The 13,649-nt window shown below is 40.6% G+C and overlaps 1 protein-coding gene across 2 annotated transcripts in view; it reads left to right on the top strand.

Annotated features, from left to right (window-relative positions):
• The window catches only part of fuss (SKI family transcriptional corepressor fussel), a 43,391-nt gene that overhangs the window by 10,753 nt on the left and 18,989 nt on the right, over positions 1-13,649 (top strand). Inside the window, exons 2-8 of one of the 2 annotated variants that reach the window (XM_074103821.1) lie at positions 1,953-2,046; positions 2,486-2,711; positions 3,360-3,501; positions 4,169-4,423; positions 5,027-5,163; positions 5,761-5,872; positions 7,174-7,339. In XM_074103821.1, the coding sequence (XP_073959922.1) occupies positions 1,954-2,046; positions 2,486-2,711; positions 3,360-3,501; positions 4,169-4,423; positions 5,027-5,163; positions 5,761-5,872; positions 7,174-7,339 (1,131 nt within the window). In that variant the 5' untranslated portion in view covers position 1,953. Of the gene's footprint in view, positions 1-1,952; positions 2,047-2,485; positions 2,712-3,359; positions 3,502-4,168; positions 4,424-5,008; positions 5,164-5,760; positions 5,873-7,173; positions 7,340-13,649 lie in introns of both variants that reach the window. The other variant, XM_074103820.1, reaches the window with a different exon arrangement.

Raw genomic sequence — 13,649 nt, 5'->3', positions numbered from 1 at the left:
GGTATCATTTACAAATACTGTCAACTTGACTTATTCTCTTATTTAATTTCATGTAGCCCGTTTTAGTGAAATAAAGCAAAGATAAATGTGAATACTTAAAGCCAAATTTAATTTCCGCTTAGAATTATTTTGGTACAGATTTATTTGCGCTGTCTTCGTTTATTCACCGTTACCTCTCTTATTTCGTTTTCTATATTTTTTCCGACAACATCCACTAGCAAACCTGGCAAAATTGTTTTCAGGTGGGCAGAGCCATTTAAAAAAAAAACTAAGTACAACTAAGTTTAGTACGAAAAAGTATTACCTTCAAAATCTGACTAGTAACATTTATATTATAAACATGTTAAACAAGTCCAATAAATATCCTAATTTCAATAATGGCGGTAGCCCTCGCCGGCGATTGATATTCGATACAGTTCACACGGCGCCCTTTGTCGCGGCGACGCTTTGTTCCGAACCACTGTGCTGTTTTATTGACCGGCAAAGTAAATGAAGTCATTTTACTCTAATGTCCTCTTTTATTCGCTTAATAGTTGTATGTAGATGTCGTTAGTTTTGGGCAAAATGCGTTACAGTTATTGCGTTGTTTTTTCCCCGTTTTGATGGGCTCGCAGCACTGGGCAGTTGGCATTATGGCGTTTACTAGCGCAATACAAAGCATACTTTGCTTCGCCTTGGAAAACATATTTGGAAAAAGAGACTTTAGGTACAGTCAAGTGTTAAAATATGAACTTATTCAAAGTTTCAAAAATAAGTACCTACCACAGACTCTTATTCCGACGCAATAAGGTCGTAGTAGCAGAGGATCGTGGGTTCAAACCCCGGCCCGCACCTCTGAGTTTTTCGAAATTCATGTGCGAAATTACATTTAAAATTTACCACGAGTTTTACGGCGAAGGTAACATCGTGAGGAAACCTGCACACACCTGCGAAGTAATTCAATGGTGTGTATGAAGTTCCCAATACGCACTGGGCCCGCGTAGGAACTATGGCCCAAGCCCTCTTTTTCATCTTTCAAGTCATATTTTTGAGTGGTTCCAATAGATTTATTTATACTTGACTGTAGGCAAACTTTAAAAAAATATTTTGGTATGTTTGATAAGAGTGGCGATTACTCCACCGACAAGAGCATAGCTCTTAAATTTAAGAAGAAGAAGAATATAAGAAAAAGATTTGCCAAGTGTGAGCCAGGCTAGCGCATCGATGGTTCCGTACTCTGTAGTTATCTATGAATTATAAGTGTTAGCAAAGCCCCTTCTAAGCATAATGTTATACGCGGTGTGGTATTCAGTACTAGTTGTTGCTTCCTACTTTATCTGTGTCCTGCGAAAACTTTACACCCAGATTAAAAGTTGCCCGACGGTTGAAAGGAGAAATTGACTAAACATTTTTTGGCATATTTTTTAATGTCCGAAACTTGTTACGCATAACAGGTTTCGCATAATTTATTTACGCCGAATCTTAAACTTTAGTTATATTAGCGCAATATTAACATGGCCGAATCTTATTATGCATAATTTTGATAGCCCCAAATTCTGTCCAAATCTATCTCCGAAAATAAATTAAGTACTGTTGTTTGATAAGTGTAAGGAATGGTCTAATGGTAAATATCGAAGGGTTTCCTTCCACTAACTTGCACGCGCAGGCGCAGCGTGCTTGTTTCACGGCCATGGCATCAGATAGACCAGCGCTGCATGAGGCGGGTCTCTGCTCTTGAATTCTATTGAAGCAGCACGCCGCGCGGGGACTAGGCCGTAAGTTAGCGGAGGCCCCTAAAACATTGCGGCCTCTAGGTACCGTCAACGAAACTGAATCACCTACCAGAGTGGAACCTTTGTGCTACTGATGTCATATTGACATTCGATGCATCTGCCAAAGAAATTATAGCGATATTGACTGTGAAAAGGTCCAGTTTCCTTGACGGTACCTACTCATTGGCTGCTTTTTTGCAGGATGGAGGCCACCAATCTGGCCATGTCCCCGCGGGAGTCGCTGAAACCTCGCTCCGACCACAAGGCAATCCAGCTAAGCGCCAAACCGAACCAGGTAAGTTGTTTCTTATAGAAATGCGTTTGCTTAACGAAACTAAGTCATAAAAAAAATGAGAAGAAAATTCGGGTGCTCTAGTTGGGATTTCTTGATGAATCTGGATGATGGTGTTACCATCTCTTGCAATCTATCAAATACCTTTAAACGAGCAATCTTGTAGATATAAGTCGAAACGGCTCCAACGATTTCGATGAAATTTTGTATGTAGGGGTTTTCGGGGATGTAAAGTCGATCTAGCTTGGTCTTATTTCTGGGAAAACGCTTGGTACTGAGTTTAGCCCGAGCGGAGCTCAGTCAGCCGGGTATATACTTATCTCAATCCCCGGCGCCCCTTACGCAAGCGCGGTATTTCCAAAACCTCCACTAAAGGGTCACGTAGGTAACCTTATTGTAAATAACATGATCAAATGTCATTAAGCCGCTTCGTCCTCACCAGGTCAGCACAGTTTTGCTATACGGCGTGCCGATCGTGTCCCTGGTCATCGAGGGCATAGAGCGTCTTTGCCTCGCACAGATCTCAAACACGCTACTGAAGCAGTTCTCCTATAACGAGATCCACAACCGCCGGGTCGCACTCGGGATCACCTGCGTGCAATGCACTCCAGTTCAGCTCGAGATCTTAAGGCGTGCTGGTGCCATGCCGGTGTCTTCAAGGCGATGCGGTAAGGCAGTTTTCATTATCAGCCGAAAGCCAAATATTGGGTAAAGGACAGCTTATTGAACGTCGCAATAAATGAAAAGTTGCCATATGCACCCATTGATTGAAAGTAACTCTCGCCATCTTCCAGTTCGTGGTTGCCAGTCGCAAACCTGTTTCCGCCAACGATTATCTTAACAGTTAAGACAGTTTTTGAACTAAAAACTATTGGAACTGGACTGGACATGTCTGCTGCATGCTGCAATAGGTGGGCTATATGAGCAGTGGCTCCACTAAGTGTAGTGGAGCTCCAATGATAACGTTGCAGACTACGACAAATATAGCAAGATTAGCAAGATTGATAGATAGTTAGAATTTGCAAAAGCCAAGAGAACTAAGACACCTGGTGTCTCCGTTTGTTTTGTTTGAATAGACGGAGACGGCAACACATTTATCTGCCAAATAAAATCTAGAGCCGACAAAAGTGACACTAAGTATACTATAAGCAGGCAGCAAAGTCCCATTATGCACCATTTAATTCTTTGCCCAATGCACAATTTGTGTTTACAGTAGAATCGTGTTGCTTTCAAACAGTCGTGTAATGATTAGGCACTGCTACTGGACTCGCCTAAATTTCCAAGTTTTATTGGATCTTTTTATTTTACGATCTCAGGAATGATAACCCGTCGTGAAGCGGAGAGACTTTGCAAGTCATTCCTGGGTGATAACGCACCTCCGAGACTACCAGACGACTTCGCTTTCGCTGTGCACCATGAGTGTGCTTGGGGCTGCCGCGGTGCCTTCCTGCCTGCCAGGTACTGTAGCATTACCATGGGTCAATTTAGGAGAAGCGGAACTGCTACACTGATTAGCTCTTCAAGAATCTTCACTTGATTTCATGTTCCTTGACTTATTATGCTATTTGCTTCGAATATCATAGCTGTACTTATCCTGTTGCTTGATCATCTTTTGAAATAGGTACATAGGACTTAAAGTAATGGCATAATCATTCTGAAATGGAACAGATATATATTGTTTTTTTTTTAATTAAAACTTATTTTTCAATTCTTTAAACATCAAAAATGTCAAATGCATTAAGTATGTCTAGTCGTAGGTATTAATTTAAGTTCTCTGAAACTAATATTTATTGCACGGACGTGACGGGTATTTAGAGTGGAGGTCAAAGATATCTCTACTTATCTATTAGTACATGTCGCTGTGTCTTCATGTTTCAACTTTTGTCACTTTTGTATAAAACTTGACAGAAAACACTGTAAGTGACAAGGTACTAAAGAGTATTATCCTAAACCTCGACTGTACAGTACAACTAGAATGTTAATATCGCTAGGATCTCGTCAGTTATCTTCGTTTTCCTGAAGATCCCAACGAGAAAGAAAAATAAACCGATCTCTCGTTTCCAGTTTCTATAATGACAACAAACTAGTTTAAGTGCATCAAGATTATAGTTCACTTATTTACCAGGTACAACTCCTCCCGCGCTAAGTGCATCAAGTGCGCATACTGCGGCCTGTTCTTCTCCCCCAACAAGTTCATCTTCCACTCCCACCGCGTCGGCCCCGGCGACAAGTACATCCAACCTGACGCCGCTAACTTCAACTCCTGGCGGCGACACATGAAGCTCAGCGGAGCACCGCCCGATGAAGTCGTGCACGCTTGGGAGGACGTTAAGGCTATGTTCAATGGGGGAACCAGGAAGAGGATGCTGTCGGCTGCTAGGTATATACAAATGACGAGCTTAATAGTCTGTTAAAGGGAAGCTAAGGGCTTAGAGGCAAAATAGGTACAGCATGTAGTCCACGTCTTTGTGCAAAGTATACAACCGAGAATTTTAGAGCTGGTCATGATTTTGAATAGGTCCCGACTGTTGAACTTTAAGTTAAGGTTTTTTAGTATGAGAGGGAGGCAAGCAAATGAGAATCTGATGAGAAATTGTCACCTCCTCCCATAAGTAGTTCCGTACCAACAACTCAAGGATAGACATTGGTCTATGTAGTCGGCGTTTAAAGAAAGTACAAGCCCTTTTCTCGAAAGCCCCGAAGTCACAACAGAGTTAGATACATAACACAATTCTATCACTAAACTAGGTTTCTTGATTTTTTTTAATTTATTTTATTTTAGTTTCGTGAGCGCAATAACAGAATTTCACACCTTTTTTTTTACATAAAACTGACCGTGATTGACCTTTATCTCACCTGATGTAAAGTGCAGATGAGGCCAAAGGTATATCTCACCGATTGTGTAACTACATTATTCAAGTACTTCAAACCTCAGCGCAAAGTTCAGCTTTAATCCGTGCCACAGACGAGTGTCGCTCCGCAGGCCGGAGCCGGAGGAGCCAAAGCGCGCGGCGAGCCCTGCGCACGCGCCGGCGCCGCGCCTGGCCGACTACGTGTGGGGCGCGCGGCTGCCGTTACCCTACGCCATACCCTGGCTCAAGCCTACGCTCTGGTCACCAGGTAAACTAGACTAACTACCCGCAAATTCGCAAAAATACTCTATGATCTTTCTTTAGTTGCGTAAAGAATGTCCGTGCAAAATTTCATGTCTCTAGACTTATATTTAAAGACCTCATCATCATCAGCCTACAGCAGTCCACTGCTGGACATAGGCCTCTTCTATCGCGCGCCACAACACTCTGTCTTCAGCCTTTCTTAAGGTCGTCCGTCCGCCGCGCCTCAGGACGCCCTACACTACGTTTTCCCTTCCGTGGCCTCCATTCGAGGACTCGTCTGCTCCACCGTTCATCGGTTCTTCGACAGACGTAGTCCTAGTGTCTGAGACCAATGTTATTGGAGAGACCAAAGCGTCCAAACTCCTCGTATCTTACACACGTGGAAAAGGCTGGGAGAGGATCAACTCGTAAGCGTACTTGGGAAGACCGAGTGGACGTAGACCGGATGGTCGTCCCAGGTACCACTGGAGGGACGCAGTCCAGAGAGATCTTTTGGATCTCAGGATAGAAGGCTAGCAAGAGCTGGTCCAAGTGTCATTCCAGAAATTTGTTCCGCTTTCAATAGGTATTTTGTATTCAATGTGTATATTTGCAATGCCAGGAGCCCTAACGGCGCTGAGTGGCGTGGGGCCGCTGGAGGAGCCCCGCGCTTTCCGGCCCGTGCGGCGCCCGTCGCCGTCCCCGCCGATGTCCACCTCGCGCTCTCCCACCAGGTAAAGTCAGGGCTGCGGCGAAAATTAGAAGTTCCTTTCAAAACCCGGTATCGTTGTCACTCATTATACGGTATCGTTGGACCCCATACAGCCCTGTTTTATTATTGTTCTTTTAATGTATTTTTTTCGTTAATTTTGTACTGTTAAGTATTTTATTTATACTTATGTATTTTATTTTGAAAAAATGACTTTGTGCCAAGTTTCTTGCGGCTCATCTTCTTGGCAATGATGGTCTTTCTGAAAGCGCTGGTAGTTTAAAAAATGACGTGTAAAAGTGTCCATTGCGGCCTATTTACTGAATAAATGATTTTGATTTTTTTTATTAGTTTAGTTTAGTTCATTTATTTATTATTGATTGATTAATCGGACAATTGAAATCATCATTTCCTTAGACCCCGTGGTCCCGCGGATCGTGCAATGTGAACCTTTGATTTCCAGTTAGTTCGATTAACTAATCAGACTAAAGAAACTTATGGGGCAAGGTGATACTAAAAGCGCGATTATTAGAGCGTTTGAACCGCCTCATTTTACTAGTCACATTTTTATATGAATTGTCTTTCAAATTTGATTCCTTTTTTGGTTATTTGTTAGAGTATTCCTACCAGATACCTCAAAATACTGTATCAGAATAGTCAACCATTTTTACAGAAAAGTTTCTAGAAAAATGAGACGGTTGCAACGCTCGTATAATTCCACAAAAATGGTCTAAATTTGTGTGACCTTTGTTTGTGTGACTTTATGGATGGCCCCTCTCTAGAAATTCAAATGTAATGAGGGCTATCGCGTATGAATGCGCCACTAGAGGCGCTAGTGTAGCGTGAGGTCTCCGAAATGTCAAATCTCATAGATTTTGGGTGAGGTACGCGGGTTTATTTATAATTAGAATAATTTTGTGAATATTTTGCAATATCTGAAATTAATTATGGCAAATATGCGTTCCAGGGCAACGAATGTCTGTGTTTTGAGACAGTTTTGTCTTTCGGAAACTTTTGTCCTCCCTTTTTTCCGAACAAAACGAGACTACGCAACACTAGTTGCTCGATATATTTATGGTACGGTTTTAAGGTGTAATAAATATGATTTTAATCTAAACTTTGTTTTTACGTCCGTAATAACAGACTTTGAAAGCCATACTTAAAAACCTCACGCAACAGTGCGCCATCTAGTGAGACATAAAACGATAGCCCTCATTACAAGAAATTAATTTATTAATTGATTTTGAAGTCATGTCCAAAGTATTATTGTACTAACAATACGCTAATCCGTGCGCTGATGTTAGTCGTAACGTTTGCGTTTGGCAGGTCACCGGTAGCGTCGCCGCGGCGCACGTCGCCCCGCTCTCCGCCCCGCTCGTCGCCCCGCTCACCGCCCCGCTCGCCGCTCCGCTCCCCACGTTCGCGCAGCTCTGATCGCGACAGCGACGAAAGCGTCGACATCGAGACCACCGAGGAAGACGCGCGCGATGTGGTGAGTTGCATTTCATATTATGCTTTTAGCGGCTAAACCTTGAATCAGAAAAACTTATAATACATAGGTATTATAACTTTTGAACCTAGGGCACCGATAGTCCAAAAGCGCATGCCGCTCGCCCTAATAACTAAAAAAGTGGCAAGTACCTAACTCTGCCTGTCTGTCTGCTTTGTATTCACGCTTAAATTGTAAATCATTACAAAAATGTATACTTACATGTTATTAAATTTTTAGGTCAATGTTACCATGAGATAATGACAAAATACTTATTAATATTTTAAATATTACTTAATTGAATAAAGTGTTTTATTTTTAAGACATTAATAAAAACATTTAAATTTACGCCGCGGAACTCAGCTGGGTTTATTTAGAAGTGCAAGGAATTTGGAGGCACGGTAGTGCTTCCGCTCAGACGAAAAAAAAAAAGCGAGGCACTCTACCTTTTCTTGAACCGTTTCTTCGTATTGATAATGACTCCTAACAGTTAAAGAATTCCTTTAAATTCACAAACAACTAAAACGCGACACAATCAACCTACCGCCAAGTTCTAAAGCTTCCAGAACTCCCGTAAACGTTTCTCAAAGATGCAATTTAATAGCCAAGTACAAGTATTGAGCTTAAAGCTTCATCCAGTGCCATTCGGGGGCAACCGAGCTCGACTCGGATCCAATTTAAAAAGTTGGAAGAGCTTTTTCCCAATCACCTCGACGGTCTGTAATCGCGTGATTAGGTTTTTTATTGGAGGAACGTATTGATTTCGAGGAAATGCATTTGATTTTGTTTTTAACAACATGTTTGGGGGTTGGGCTGTTTTTAAACTCCGATGCAAACTCAAAATTAACCAATGACCATAGGGCTGGTACATTTCTCGCTCAACATATTGGGGCCCTCTTGTTCTGAGAGGAGGCCTGTGCCCAGCAGTGGGACGTATATAGGCTGGGATGATGATGATGATGATGATATTGGGGTCACGCACGATACAGCGCGGAAATGCAGCCAGCCTTATGGATACTTCCGCAGGGACAAGAATTGGGGGAATCCTACTTATATTTTAAATGCGAAAGTTTGTGAGTGTGTGAGTAAGTGAGTTTGTTACTCCTTCACGCTGAAACGGCTGGACGGATTTGGATGAAATTTGGTATGTAGATAGCTGGACATCTGGAATAAAACATAGGCCACTTTTTATTCCGATATTCCCACGGGATAGGGATAAAATCTCGAAACCATAACCGATGGGCTTAGAGTCATGATTGTTTTTAATGTAACTTCAATGAAAACCACGATTTAATTTTCGAAAATTCCTACAAGTATTTTTCAAAAATCCCAAAATTTCAATTCAGCTGCTGGATCTAATGATTTACGTGTGCGAAGCCGCGGATAAACCCTAGTTGTATATATAGTTAAGTTATTTTTAGGCTAGTTTAATATACTTCAATTGTACCTTTACCATAATGCGTTTGTTCCCCTGTTCCGTTTGTTCTAAGAGCCCCCGTAGACCGCAAACTTTCTATCAGCTGATAGTTTAGTTGGGCTTTCAATGAGCATAAAGATGTATGCCAGTGCGCACACTATAACGATTAGGTATCGGCCGTTATAGTGTGTGTGCACCTACCTAGTTTATTTTATAGGATAAGTTGATAGGTTAAAGTTGCATAAAAACTGAGTGCGTCCCGCCATCAAAGGCCACTTGCACAGTAGACGTCCGTTGTTTTCACCGGAAAACGGACCGTTTTTTTGCCGGACTTGCGGTGTTGTATGGCTTAGCTAAGTACAATGAATGTGTACATGCACCGGACACTTGTCCGGCGACGAAGCTAATACAACACCGCAAAAAACGGTCCCTTTTGCGGTGAAAACAACGGACATCTACAAACGACGAAACGTAGCAGTTTTGCGAGAGTATAATGTGTAGTACCTTAGTTGTTTTGAATATATATTTAAATAAAAAAAACATCTTTATACTGAGCTATCGGCCCAAAGAAGCCAAAATAAACTATCGACGGACAGAAAGTCTGCCGTCTACGAGGGCTCTTGATCTTTCACAATATGTAGATCCTCCGACGTAGCAGCCTGCTACGCGGCTACGAAGTTCCTACGTAGCACTGCTACGACTTCAGTCTTGAGTCTGTAGTCTACACTTTTTTCGTCTTCACTTTTAGTATAGACACTTTTAAGAAGAACAGACACGTTCCTTTCCCGTCAGATAATTTCACATTCTCTAGTCTACGGGAATGCCTGAATTTATTAAAATAAATTAAATTTTTTCAACAGAGGAAGATTACACACACACAAACACACACACACACACAAACATCACGCCTATATATTCCAAAGGCACACGAACGTTACCGCTTCGGAGCCAGAGAGAGAGAGATTCTTAGATACTTATTCATAAATGCTTCTATAGCAGCCCTTGTTGCGCTCGTCTTCGAACGTAGGCCTCTTCACGTTTCCACGTCTGTCTGTCCCCTGCCACCTTGATTCAGTTAATGTCGGCTTGCTGCCGGATGTCGTCCGTCCATCTCATAAGAGGTCTTCCTCTATTGCGGGTGTTGGCACGTTGATAAACGCTTGTTAGTCAAGACTAACTCAAAGAGTTAAAATATTTTCATTTTGATTGTGAGAACCCTCTGCGATCGATGAGGAATCAAATAGTTCAATAGTCTTTTAAGTACCCATTAGTCATATACATGCATAAATAAAATAAAACGCAAGGTAGAAATAATCGTCAAAGTAGGTAAGCACACGTGAACATCAAACATTTGAAGCTAAAGCCGCTCCAATTAAAATATCGACCTCTCAACTCCGACCGCTTCAAGGCCGACGTTTTTATCAAATCCCCATTCAACCGGGGTTACTTAATTCTCAATCAAAAGACAGGTAAACAAAGAATTCGGTCGACGTAAAAACTCGAATAAATCCTCAATTAATTGGCTACGGCACGGTAGTAAATTAAACATTTTCTCTTATTTAAAACCGAAATGAAGTCGAATAATTACAGAGTTTTACGACGTGCAAAGCTACTGGCCGCCATTTTGTGTTGCCGTTCGGGGAATACGGACGCTGCGAATTAAATGGCGGTTGTGTCTGAATGGAATTAATTAATGCATTAATTAGTTAAGTTTGGTTGAAGTTGCCGGATTGAGGGTTATTAGATTCGGTTGACGGAGTGGACGTTACGAAGTTACGAAGGTTTTTTTAGGAGTATGCGACGGACTTCGTTCGGTGGGAGATTTTAAAAGGTAAAATCTCGAAATATCCGCTCCGGCAAAGTCGTAAAATGTCCAGTGTCGAAATTGCGTCCACATCGTAAGAGGTCCATGTCTTACATCGTCTAAGTCGTGCCACGTCCAAGTCTCGGGTGGTCCAAATCGCGAAATGTCAAAGTAGTAAAATGTCAATCTTTACTAATGTCTATGTCTCGGACGGTCCAAATCGCGAAATGTCAAAGTAGTAAAATGTCCAATCTTTACTAATGTCTGTTAGGATTTGAGACATGAGCCACTGTTGTTTACAATGCAACGTCAATAAAGTCCACGTTGTAATTTTTTATTTCATTTATTACTGAACTAAAATAATTTCCTTGCTCACCCGCGACCTTACGATAGCTTTTTTAGTTCATTGATATGGACCTCCGCAAAGTAACGCCTGATTCAATAAATCATTTATTACTGTTAACAAGCAGAAATATTAATATTAGGTACTTAATAAAGATGCACAATGAATGTGTGGTACATAGTTACCTACTGGCCGTGGTTTGAAAACGAGCTCGCGATTTTGTTGAGTTGAAAATTTCCTTTGAGAGGTGATTTCGTAGCAATGTAGTGGCGGATCAGCAATGTAGATAGAGAAGTGAAATTAGGGGCCCCGCGCACCGACGACTTCTGATCATAAAATACATGCGAGAAAATATTTTTTAAATCACTGTAAGTTAGTACAGTCAAAGAAACTGAATCACGTACCAGGGTGGTGGCACCTTTGCGCAACTAAGTATGTCATGTTGACATCCTATAGATACATTTGCCAAAGAAACTATAGCGAAATTGATTATGAAAAGGTTTCAATCCTGGTACATGATTCAGTTTTCACGGCTGTGTTTATACATCGAGCTTTTGGTTAGTGCCATAAATAATTTATTGAATCAGGCGTTACTTGCGGAGGTCCATATCAATGAACTAAAATATTTCCTTGCTCACCCGCGACCTTACGATAGCTAAGCTTATGCAAAATATGCGTGTTCATGCAGTTCCTCCACCTCCACACTGTAAGAACACACACAAATCACACAAACCCATCTATCACCACCACCACACTACACTGACGCGTTTCGAACTCAAACAGAGCTCATCCTCAGAGTGACACAACCGTACACCATGCTACCAGTTGTTAGACTAACGAACCACAACCACCGTTTTAACTTGTCACTGTAACTCCCCAAGTACCCACATACGTTTTATGAAACAAAACAAAACTACCCACAAATTATTAATAAAATTTTTTAACCGTCCTTCAAAACTACCTTGATTTATTTATTTACTGTCAAGCATGTTTTTAAACTACCATTGCTGAAATTAGATCCAAGCCGTAGCAAGGGAGATGAAACTAAATTTACCTGCTCATTAATAATAGACCCCATACTGTTTGTATCTAATTATCTCCATGCATTCTAAAACATCGAGACGAAACCCCTTGCCACAATAATGTAACACTTCATACGAATCGGAGTCCGATAAAGAATGATTTAGTTCCAACAAATGTTTGGCAAAATTCGACTTATCAGGATGCTCATTCCTATATGCCGAAACATGCTCTTTAAATCTAGCATTAAAACTGCGTCCTGTCTGACAACATATACTTTACTGCAGTCATTACAAGTGAGCTTGTATACACCCGATCTAGTTCCTTTATCTACCTTCTCTTTGTGGTTACAAAGTTTAGAGTACAAAGAGTTGTTAGTCTTAAAGGCTACCTTAACATTGTTTGATTTTAAAATACCACAATTCTATCAGACAAACGACCAACGTATGAAATGCTACACCTATATTTGTTAGAAGACTGCGATGGTAACACGGCGTAAAGCATGCTATTCACTATCCGTGCCTGCTTCTTCTGAACCAAACTATTGACCATTGATTTAGTATAACCATTCGACAACGCTATCTGATAAATAGTATTTAACTCTAAATCAAAATCTTCCCTAGAAAGAGGTACAGTTAACAATCTATGTACATAACAAAAAAGCTGCTAATTTATGCTGCCACGGGTGATTAGACGATGCTGGTATCACGGCATCTGTGTACGTGGGGTTTTCGGTAAATTTTGAACTGGGTGTTTATTATTAAATCTAATAATTGTCAAATCCAAAAAGTTTAACGAAAAATTTTCTTCTAATTCTTTTTTAAATTTTATTTTAACATGTTTGTTATTTAAACCATTCACAAACAAGTCGAGCTGTCTCATACTTCCCTCCAGCACAGAATTAAATCATCAACGTACCTATAATAATACACAATATTATTATTACCCACTATGTACCTATTTTCAAAGTAATCCATAAAAAATATCTGCCATTAATGGACTCAGAGGTGATCCCATTGCTAAACCATCACTCTGTAAATAATACTGTCCATTAAACCGGAAATAATTTTGCTTCATGCATAAAGTTACCAAATCAATTAATTCACAAAACCTCCCCAGGATGTAACGCTTCCTTTCCAAATGGTTTTTAAGAATAACTATTGTCTCACTATATGGTACATTAGTAAATAAACTATCTACATCTAAAGAAAGCAATGTTGCGTTTAGGCGAATGCTGTAATCTTTAAATTTTGCTAACTAAATCCGAACTATTCTTCAAACTGTATGATGGGTTAAAAGAAGATTTTACACGAATAACACTATTTAATTTCCTTGCCAATTTATATGCTGGAGCACTCACATATGAGACAACTGGACGAACTGGCACATTAATCCTTATGAATTTTTAGGCAATCCATACAGAATTTGGTGCCTGCGGATTCATAGGTATAACAAAACTCTTGTTGTTCGGTTTCAAAGGTAAATTGAGATTTTTTAACAAGCTTCTTTAATTCATTATGAAACTTATTGTAGGGTCCTTTTGTAAAACTGTGTGAAACCATTCTCCCTGAATTACATCTAAAACTTTTTGATTATATTGGCTTCTTTCTAAAAAAAACAATACAATTACCCTTATCAGCCTTGGAAACAACCAAATCATTGTCATGCACTTTGCGTTGAACGGATTCGCCAAAGAATGTAATTCCGTTACATTGGCAACACACTCTGT

The sequence above is a fragment of the Choristoneura fumiferana genome, chromosome 21, assembly GCF_025370935.1.
Source record: "Choristoneura fumiferana chromosome 21, NRCan_CFum_1, whole genome shotgun sequence".
In the NCBI taxonomy this organism is placed as follows: Eukaryota; Metazoa; Arthropoda; class Insecta; order Lepidoptera; family Tortricidae; genus Choristoneura; species Choristoneura fumiferana.
The sequence above is the reverse complement of the archived record's forward strand: the minus strand, read 5'-3'. Positions and strand labels throughout refer to the sequence as shown.